The 10,337-nt window shown below is 42.7% G+C and overlaps 2 protein-coding genes across 2 annotated transcripts; both read right to left on the reverse strand.

Moving 5' to 3' along the window:
• Positions 1-705: 705 nt before the first annotated feature.
• LOC106644572 (uncharacterized) lies at positions 706-5,068 on the reverse strand. Its single transcript, XM_089590832.1, has 9 exons — positions 4,884-5,068; positions 3,621-4,052; positions 2,983-3,189; positions 2,754-2,906; positions 2,379-2,615; positions 2,015-2,296; positions 1,529-1,651; positions 1,305-1,449; positions 706-1,107 (listed from the first exon to the last, which is right to left on the reverse strand). The coding sequence occupies exons 1-9, from the start codon at positions 5,066-5,068 to the stop codon at positions 706-708; spliced, it is 2,166 nt and encodes a 721-aa protein (XP_089446958.1).
• An 897-nt stretch (positions 5,069-5,965) lies between these two features.
• Positions 5,966-9,180, reverse strand: LOC106644580 (oxytocin receptor A-like; the record flags this gene model as incomplete). The annotated part of the gene is made up of 6 exons (XM_089590833.1): positions 5,966-6,110; positions 6,292-6,438; positions 6,518-6,819; positions 6,939-7,030; positions 7,186-7,393; positions 8,918-9,180. Coding segments are annotated over 6 exons (1,143 nt in total), but the record flags the coding sequence as incomplete, so codon positions are not given.
• Between the last annotated feature and the right edge of the window lie 1,157 nt (positions 9,181-10,337).

Here is a 10,337-nt window from a genome sequence, read left to right on the forward strand (position 1 = left end):
GAATCCTTAAATATCGAGTATGCGTACACGTCCATAAACTATTAATATATAATACAAGCTGCAAACGTATTATATGTTTTATAATTAATATTGCACTTGGTACTTATATCTATAATATAATATAAAAATTTTTGTTGTTGTTGTTTTTTTCATCCATAATAAAAAATAAGACTGCGCGTATTTGTAAACGTATTACCAAGCAACAATAAAATATTTACGATAAAATGAACACAAACATTTAACAAGGATACATTGTTGGAGAACCCATTTGTATGACAATTCTAATGATCGTATATATATTTAAAAGGTCAATACAGTACTACCACTTAAAATATGTATCCACAATAAGTGTGTATCCGATGGAGTATTTGAAAAAAGGTTATTAAAAACTATCACAGCGTTATTTAATTCTAGTTTGTTGCAATGGCCATTTTATGCTGTAAAAAATTACTAATCTGAATAGAACGCAACTCTCTCGAGTACTGCACCACCATATTCTGTGACCATAATTATGATCATTCGTTAATTTTATTAAATAGTTTTTTCATCAACTCAAGTAATTGTGATCGCGACAAAAAGGAAAAATGTTTCAAATCCCAAAAAGAACATATTATCACTCAACAAGCATAATGAACTTTTTGGTAAGGTCCAACTTGAAGCATGGCAATCGGTACGCTCACCCCCGAACCCAATCTTGCAAAGGAGTCACTCCTTTTCTTGAGCATCCCCACCGAGCAGGGCGCGTTTTTCGCGCTCCTCGCGCACCCGACTGCTCGCCGAATCCACGGAAAAGCTCCCTTCGTCCTCGATGAGCTCCGCGGTCTCGTTGATGGACACCTTGAGCGGACCCCTGTCGTTGTTCTTTCTCTTGTCGGTGCCGGCGAGCCTGTATGACACCAAAGAGCCGCTCCACGGGCAAACCGGGGGAGTCGGCGAGCTCAGCGAACCCGAGCTCGGCCTCGAGTTGTTGTTGCTGTTCAGGCTTATGTACGACTCGGTGCTGCTCGAGCTCTGGTGCTGGCCCACGGGCTTCTTCTTTTTCTTTTTCTTCCCCCTGCCAGAGATACGCTCGCCCTTCGTCGGGCTATCCCTGCCGCGGTGGAAGCTCTGCAACAGCGTCTCATCCTCCAGACGGAGCCGGTGATGGTATGAGATTTTTTTATCTTTCGTTAGTATTGGTGATGCTTTTTTTCGAGGTGGGACGGGGGTGGAGAGGATGAGTTTTCAAGAAAAAGAAGACAGACAATTAGGACGATATGGTTACACACGCGCGATTGTACGAATTGTATGGGAGAGCGAGTCACCTGCGAGTATCGTTCGAAGAGGGTAGGTATGCGGGTGACGCGGTCCAGCATCAGTTCCATGTGCAGCTTGTGGCGCTCGGCTTGCTCCCGAGCCTCGTCCCGCCGCAGGGACGCCCGAAAGTCCAAGTCCCTCTCGTGCTCGTGTCTTCAAACATCACAAAAAAAAAAAACCACTGTATCGTCTATCATCGTCATTTCCCGTGTATTGTACATTAAGCACTTACCGGGCTGCGAAGCGAAGAGCCCTCCACGCGGGCTTTCTACCGATCAGCGTCTTGCGCATTTGTAGCATCTGCTCGCGACGCTTCTCCTCCAGCCTCTCTTGGATCTCGCGCTCCAGCTTTTCCCTAAAGCAAATCCATCGCTACAGCTCTCCGTTTTTTTTCAAATAATACACGTTAAACAGAGCACGTGAAAATTACATGCGTGTACACTGAGAGAAAAAATAAATAAATAAAAATTTCCTGTGCTGGAATGGTAATCTGGTACTGTTCGATCGTTTGGAGACTATTTACCATTTGAACAACAATAATACCATAGAAATTACTGTCCAGAATAATGGTAAAAATTATAGGTTGGCCGGAGTAAAAACTCCCCCAGATGATCGTACCAGCACAGTGATGTTTATTATATTTGTCTCTCAGTGAAGGTATTTTCCACAAAGAGAAGATGCAACGAGGCTGAAATCTCGTTGCAGGGTACACCCATACCTGGCAGCTTGGGCCCTGAGTATGGCCGCGAGATTGGTGCCGTGGATGGGTAGGGTGGACACGAGGGCCGAGCACCTCGAGTGCTCGGTGAGGAGGGGGGCGCAGCAGCCCCTATTACCAGCGATGGAGCTGCAGCTGCGCGAGCGCGACGAGGCCGTGCTCCTGGCCGCGGACCTCGAGCGCGGACACGAGGCCGACCGGCAGCGCTCGCGCCTCGCCATGGACGGAGGCAGCGAGGCCGACTTGAGCAACTCCGAGGCTCGGATGCGCTTCTGCAACTTCCTGGCGGTGGGAGAGAACTCTTGTTTTTTGTTTATTTGCGGTGGGGATTCAAAGCTATCCGTATAATATACGTGGGTCCCACCTGAAGTACTCCTCCTCGAGCATGCGGTCGTAGACGTCGGCGCTGAAGAGGCCCCGCGGCACGGGGTTCGCCTTGAAGCGAGTGGGGCCGCGCTTGCCGGTACTGTTGGTCAAGGTGCGCCCTAGCTCGGGACTCGAACGCGACAGCGCGCGCAAGGCTCGACGCTCGCACTCGAGCTTGAAGGGCCGCACCTGCGACAACAGGCTCAGCGCGCTCTCCTCCCGCACGATTCGGCTTCTGTCGACGATACTCGGACAATTTGACGATGAAAGGGTAGGCGTGTAAGAATAGGAGATAGAAAAAGTCAAGGGTGGGAGTCGAGGGGCTCGTTGTTATTTTTCGCTGGTGAAGAATCGCGTGAAGAATTTTGTATACCTTTCCTCCTTTTCCGCCATGAGTTTGTCGTAGAGGGGTATTTTCGAGGTGAGGGGCACCGGTCTCATGCGCCGCTTCTTTGCCGGGTTTCTACCCTTGCTCGGTTGCTGCTTCAACTCGGGCTGTTCGCTCAGGTACTTTTCCGTGTCCTCCCTTTTTTTTTTTTCGAAAAAACAAAGGGTAAAGTTGCGTTTTATTTTATTTTGGCGCACGCCTATAACGTGTATACCTGAGCCCAAAGTTGAAGGGTTTTGTAGCCGTGGGCTGCCAGCGCTCGGGGCTGAGGGACGGCAAGCTCTTTGTCTCGACTTTTACCCCCGGCTCGTCGCTCTCGTCGGCCGGGCTCTTGGACTCGCTGCCCGAGCTCCACACGCTGCACTTGTCCAAAGACAGGATCTTCTCGTTGCGCAGGGTCTTTGCGGCCTTTCCGCGCTCCCTGTGCAACCACAACTCGGGATCGTTGCGCCTGTGTTTTTTTTTTTTTTTCACGTAAAGAATTTGAACAAAAACAAAAAAACTATTAGGCATGCACGTGCAAAATTCACAGTTTAGGTAGAGGCAACTTTCACTTGAATCCGCGAGACTGCGCACCGTTGAAGTCTCGAGACTTTTGCAGTTTTAGTTAACGAGTAAAGGTACACTTGATACGAAAATAAGGCGGAATAAGACTGCAAGATGCCAAATCATCCATTCTCTTTTCGAAACAAAAGTTGTTCCGACTCGGTATAGGGAAAGCGTCGATTGGCTGACGAAACGTTGATCTGCACTACTTAACGGGCAAGTGACCGATTGCTCCTCAAGTATGGCTTTGTTAGTCATTAAAGTGTGAAAAAAAAAAAAGGACAAATCGTTGGGTTACCCGTATACCTGTAGGTGAGAAAATCCTGATCCTCGGCGAGACAGGAGAAATTGCCCAAGGGGGGACTGTTGTCCTGCTCCAATAAGTTGCACCGTCTGCCCTTGAGGGCGAGATCGGTAGGGAGGTTGTTACGCTCGGTGCAACCTCGGGGCGATTTGCTGCACGCTCGAGCCGTCGTTTCCTCACTTTTTCCGCTCGGAGTGGTGTCCCGTTGGATCAGGGGGCACGAGTTGTTGGCGGCATCGTCGTGATCCGCCTGCTCGAGGCAGTTGCGCAGATTTTTCAGGAGCATGCGCTGCCTGCGCTTTAGGTGGTCCAGCTTCTGCTTGAACTGCTCGTTCGTCAGGTGGTGCATGTCCTCGTGGCAGTCGCCGTCCCTACGATGCACGTGCTCCAGAAGCTTGTGCTCCTCGCGGGCGCTCAACAGCTCGCTTAGGATTCTGTTGTCCATTCTGTTAAGGATTTTTTTTTTTTTTTTTTTTTTTTTTTTTTTTTTTTTTTTTATAGTCTTCACATGTTGTAAACAAGTGGCTTGATTCATGCATAAAACTAAAACAATTTATTCATGACTTCCAAGATTTTGAGCAAACACAAAAAGTGTAATTATAACATGTTGTATTGTTTATCTTTCAACCTGCTTAAAAGTATAACACTTTATTATAGTATACTATTTGGCTGCAACAAGTAATCAACAAAACGTTTAATTCTTAGTTAAATTGACAATTGAAAGTTAATTTTCGTGTACAGCCGAAAAAAGTTGGCTGTCATTAAAAATAAAAATATTTTATGATTTTTTTTATTTCAAAGAATAACTAATTTTAGCGTAAAATACATACATTTAAAAGAATGAATGTTTTTATAAAACTGAAAAATTGTACTTTTTATTAAAATAGTTTACTTTTAAAATATCTTATAATATAAATACTTAATGTAAAGGGAGACTCATCAATTACATTGGTATTTTTTTTTTCTTCAAATTTTCAAGTCTTAAGATATGGCACTCGTAACTTTTCGTCGACACAAAACAGTTAATGTTTTTTTTTGCCATTTGGACTAAAAAAATCACATGATTGATAAGATCGTGCAGTGCAAAAAAAAAGTATTGTTTTAATGGGATCCACATATAATGCCCCATCTCGATATTACATCCAAAGCACCAGAAAAAAGAAAATGAAAAAAGTTCGGACAACAAGAAAAAACTTGCCTATGAACACAGACGATAAGGACATACAGAATGTCGACTTAACAGAGCTTTGGTATATAGTACGTACCTGCTGCACCGGTCCTCTTCCCTCCCACAGGGCAAAGTCACCAACGACGCCGAGTGCGACTTTGTAGGTAAGATAGACTTTTCAGTTCTTGGCCTCTCGTAAGCCGGCGTCGGTTGTCGGCTGTACGGGTCCAGCGGCACTTTGACGCACGAGTGCGCAAACGAGGCGCCCCTGTGCTCCGTCATTTGTCGCCGGGGGGTGCGTTAGCAGACTGTCCACTGTCCGACCGACGCTTCTTGTTTCGTCTACCCCCCGATGGCCCAACGAGGAATCGATGTATACCCTCCCGCTACGTGTTACATACGCTCAAGCTCCTACTGTAGGCGTAGCCTTGGCAACACTTTACGTGCAACACAATGCCCGTACATATGGTATATATGTATACCTTTATACCTATGCTCGTCGACGTCGCATGCACGAGCTTTCGTTGAGCTTCGTTCCGCAGGAGAACGGCTATTGGCTGTCCTTTTTTTCCAAGCTCTGATAGCGTTCGAGCTTTTGTATCGAAGGAACGCATTTATTAGGTATGTATAGACGTGCTGACAAAACGTCGAGCCTGTATAGCTATAGAATTTCGTTATTATGGATTTTTCTTGGAGCTCGTCGGAGAATTTCTACAAACCATACGACACTGTCATGTTTCACGTCCTATAGTAAAGTTACGTTTTTTTTTTTTTTTTTTTTTTTTTTTTATGAGTACACATTTTTTAATACATCCACTTGAAAAGTCCAGGAACGAGCTTTTTCGCCATTTATTGCTTGAGGTTCGGTTTGATGATTTTATTTGTAGAGACCACCGCATCAAACTGAATTAACATAATATAACGACGTGTGTATAGGGACATATTGTGCGTTGAAACGAAATAATGTATAAACAAAGTTTGAAGCACCAATATTTTTTTTTTCCTGTTTGTGTAAAACGACGCATACTTTATTAAACCTTATACAAATCACATATTTACAGTGAAAAAATGAAAAATATATATGTATAATATGTTACACGCAGTGATTGCACTTTGTACAGATATATGTATTATACCTGGTCGGGTATGATAGAAAGAGGATAGAAAAGATGCGGGGGAAGGATAAGGGATGTTCACTTGGTACTCCTGTCGCTGCTACTGGAACGATAAATAATCAAGCTCGTGTAACGAGTCACCCTCGAGATCAAAGAGGACTTTTTCGAGGATCTCGTTTCGTTTGAATTCTCGTTGCTCGAGGCTCGCTCTGCAAAGAAAAAACCTCCGCGTTACGTGCATCGATAGATCCACAAAGTCGTTGCGAAAAGTCAAAGAGCAACAGGAAAAAAAAAAAAAGGGGGGGGATATGTTTGATCAAAATGAAAATTAAAGATAGTCACCCCAATAACCCCAAACGGGCGGGTTTTAGCAGATTTTGGTGTATTTACCGGAGCTCGATGACCTATTGCGCTTAACCAAGTGGTGGAGGAACTTGATCAGCGAGACCCGCAGCTCGCGACTGAACACCAAGTATATCCAGGGGTTGACGCAGCTCGTCAGACTACTCAGCAAACTCAGAATCGTAAACGCCGGACCTGCGCAAAGCACGCGTGCGTATGAAATTGAAAAAATTCGTGACTGTAGGTATGAAAAACAAAAAAAAACACAGCATACCAGTGTAGAAGGGCGACTCGGCGGCACCGGGTACCCAGGTAGCCCACAGTTGGCAGCCAATGAAAGGTAAGCTCGAGGCCGCGTAAAGGATGACGACGGCCAGGGTCTGTTTGACCGTGCTCATCTTGGCCTTGGAAATGAGGGCGTGTTGGTTGCGCGCCTGATTGGACAGGGCTTGCTGCTGCTGTTTCTCGAGGTTGCCCAGCACTAGGACGTCCCGGTTGCGCCAGATGCTGCAGCAGATCCGGGTATACGTGAACGACAGCACGCTGAACGGCACCAGGAACACGGTCAAGCTGTACCTGCACGGTGGACGTGGAAACATCATAGTTTTTTTTTTTTTTTTTTTTTTTTTCATTTTCAATCCTGCATCGGCTGTCTTGTTGATTATATTTATTGATCCATGCAGTAGTATACGCACCAGGTGACGTAGATTTTTTGCCCGTGACCGGTGAAGGTTGCCCAGCAGTCCCACACGCCAGCCGATACTATTTGAAGAGAGAAGATAAACACCTGGAACACGCAAATAATACGCCTTACTAAGAGAACCACTTCCATCGGGGGGGGGGGGGGTCAGATTTTATGTGGAGATTAATTATTACAGATATGTCTATTTTTAGGAAGAGAGGGAGTCAGATGTGGCAGGTGAACTTATTTGGGCCACGTACCTGGGGTACACAGAGGATGAGGGCGAGCACCCAGGCGCTGTACACCATGACTCTCGACCTTCTCGAGGTCGTCCGGCAGTAGCTTAGTGGGAAGCAAATGGCGTGGTACCTGTCGACTGCAGTGGCTATGAGGATGTAGGAGCTCAGGTACGAGCCCAGCGGTTGGCCGAACTTTACCATCTTACACAGCACATCTCCACCTTTGAATCTATGGGCATCATTTGTTTTGTACGATGCAAAGTGGGGAAGAGAAAACAAACAAAAACATCAAACATGGATTAACTGTATGTCGATGTCCATGTGATATTTCACGGCGCACATTTTAATTTAGTGATGCGAGTATTTGGAACCATAGCGAAATTCAATACGGAGTAGGGGAACAGTTAATTCATGTCTGCGTGTTTTATACCACATAATTTGGTACAAATTAATTCAATATTAAAAAATAAAGATACACCGAGATCTTTTGAATTTTTTTTTTATATTAAAAATTAGGATAACGATACGCTTTCAAATAAATTTTTGGAGACAATAATACGATTTTCATGATCATTGAGATAGATGTTTATAGATGACCTTTTTTTTTAATATTCATACAAAAGATGCTTATTCAAGAATTGTTTGGGATGATAAATTAATAAAAAAATCTTGGGAATATTGTATTTATAAAAGACATATTTTGAGGAAATTTTTATGATTATTTAAGACAATATGTTTTCAAAAAAATTGGAGAGGTGACACATTTTGTTGAATTGTAATAACGCGTTTTTAAATATTCGAACATATGATACATTTTCAACATAATTTGGTCATAATCAACAATTATAACCCATGAATAAACTAAAGAATACGTGATCAAAGAAAGTATTTCTTTAAAGGTGATTGTTGCCAAATGTGATCGTTTACTCTTATCGTCTTTTTACAAGTGACGTACTTTGAAAAACATCAATTATCCAAATTTGTACGCCGTGGAAAATTCATTCTAATACAATTGTTTACAAAATGTTATCGATACTAAAAATTATGTCATTATGCCGCGTAGAAATCAAATTATTTTGAATAAAAAAAATAAAAAAAATGTTTTTTACAAAACACATTTTTTAGAAAGTTATAAATAAAAGAACGTGAAGTACAATGTAAAGAAAGTACACTTTATCATGCAGGTTTGCTCAAAACATTAGGATGCATGTTTTCAAGTATACTAAATAAATAACAACTTGTTAGTTAACAAAAAATAGCATTATAAAAACAAAAATAAAATTTAATGAAAGAATGGTGTAATCAATTTTTTTAGCCACTACAAAAAAAAACGGATAAAAAAAAAATTTCAATTATAAAAAAAAAAAAAATTCCTTGGATGAAGATATTTTTTAAAATAAAGTTTTAACTTTTGGATGCAATGAACAATATTATCGTTATAATTTTATTTTTCATTTTTAAGACACGCTTGAATGAACCGATAATCGATACAATTTATCGATAGAAAACTCATATGTACTATTTATTTTCTACACTACTGTACGCTTACTAAAACAAAGAGAAATATATTTAAAATAAAGTAATTGCCCACGTTTGCGTTAAATTTAAAGAACAATTGATTCTATAGTTTCCAATACAAGTCGTATCACCCCTTATCCGAGTTCTTCGATCGGTTGACGTTTTTTTTTAAATTTTTTTTTTTCAACAATACCTCGATAAGACTCACTAAATCACGCAAATCACACAAACCCACCTATACGTAATATCCCAAGCCAGTTGGGGCAGCACATTGAGCAGTCCGGTGGTGAGATCGGCGATGCTCAGATGCATCACGAAAAAGTGCATGCGCGTCAGCCTGTGCCTCCTGCCCCTGTACCGCCTCAAATAAATGGCGAAGAGCACGAGGCCGTTGCTCACGACGCTCACGGCCAGTATGAACCCGAGCAGGGCTATCTCCCAGAAGGCGAGATCCTCGTCCCGCCAGTCCTCACCCTTGGAGCCGGTGCCCGAACCCGTGGTGGTGGTGACCTCCATTAGATCAGCTATAGCGACTCTCCTGTTTTGGTGCACTAATCGACTGGCGATGCTGCTAACGGTTGCGGCATTGATCGAGGGCCCAAGTGAGGCTGATTTACAGATTTTCAATGGAGAGCTGCACGACTGTTGGCGGTATTGTTTCAAGGCCCCGGTCGACGCATACACCTTGAAATATCGCTGCCGGCGTATTTTTCATCTTCCCTGCCGACAACTTTTTCTGTGCACGAACAAAACCATTTGGAGGATAAGTACATTTTTTTTTTTTTTTTTTTTCTTTTTCACACGCAATATAATGGTACGGTCATTGAGCGGAGGAAGGATATGTATACTTCTAGACGATCTAGGCGCTCGATTCAATGAGGCGATCTGCAAAAAATACGCGTGACAGTTGGTCGGACAAGTTATTTGCGGAGGTTGATTATTGTTAATCGCATTGACTTTTACGCGATGCCGAACACAAGTTGCTCCGATGTTTACCCACTTCAGATTGATAGATTTATATAAATTCGTCACATACGTGGCTCAAATTAATCACTCTTATATTTAAAACCCAAAATTAAGTAAGTATATATCAGGATTTTTTCAGAAAGTATTTTCGCGAGTCACAAGTAAAAAATATGCCTTTTCTTGGTGAATAGATTCGAGTTCAATTTTTTTTTTTTTTTTTTACGAAAAAAAAAAAGCTTTTCTTACAAACTTGTCTGCCACTCGTGTGAATCTTATTCCTTGAAACTTGGGAAAAAAAAAAAATAATAGTCTTATAACAATAGTAAATAATATTTTTCACTGAAAAAGTGCACTATGGAAGAATATATTATTGGAAAACTCATGTTGAAAAAAAAAAAAAAAAAAATGAAATTCCGTCGAAACACGCACGAACGGAGTTGCGGGCGAAGCGACACTAAAGCAAATGTGCAGTTTCGGTGTCCGTGTAAGTCGAGGAGTACAACAAAATACACAAGTATAATATGCACACGCGAGTGCATGGACAACGAGATTCCAGCGAAGGATCTGAAAAAAGGGAAGCAAGAGACGAGGGACCAAACCTGCTGGCTGGTTCATCGACACGGCGAAGAGAGCGACGAAAAAATAAAAAGGCGTCCAAAAGTGAGAGAGAGGCTCGAGCCGTTGCCGTT

Source organism: Copidosoma floridanum, unplaced genomic scaffold (assembly GCF_036245765.1).
Source record: "Copidosoma floridanum isolate Cflo_tuat_1 unplaced genomic scaffold, Cflo_Japanese_pri ptg000013l, whole genome shotgun sequence".
Lineage (NCBI taxonomy): Eukaryota > Metazoa > Arthropoda > Insecta > Hymenoptera > Encyrtidae > Copidosoma > Copidosoma floridanum.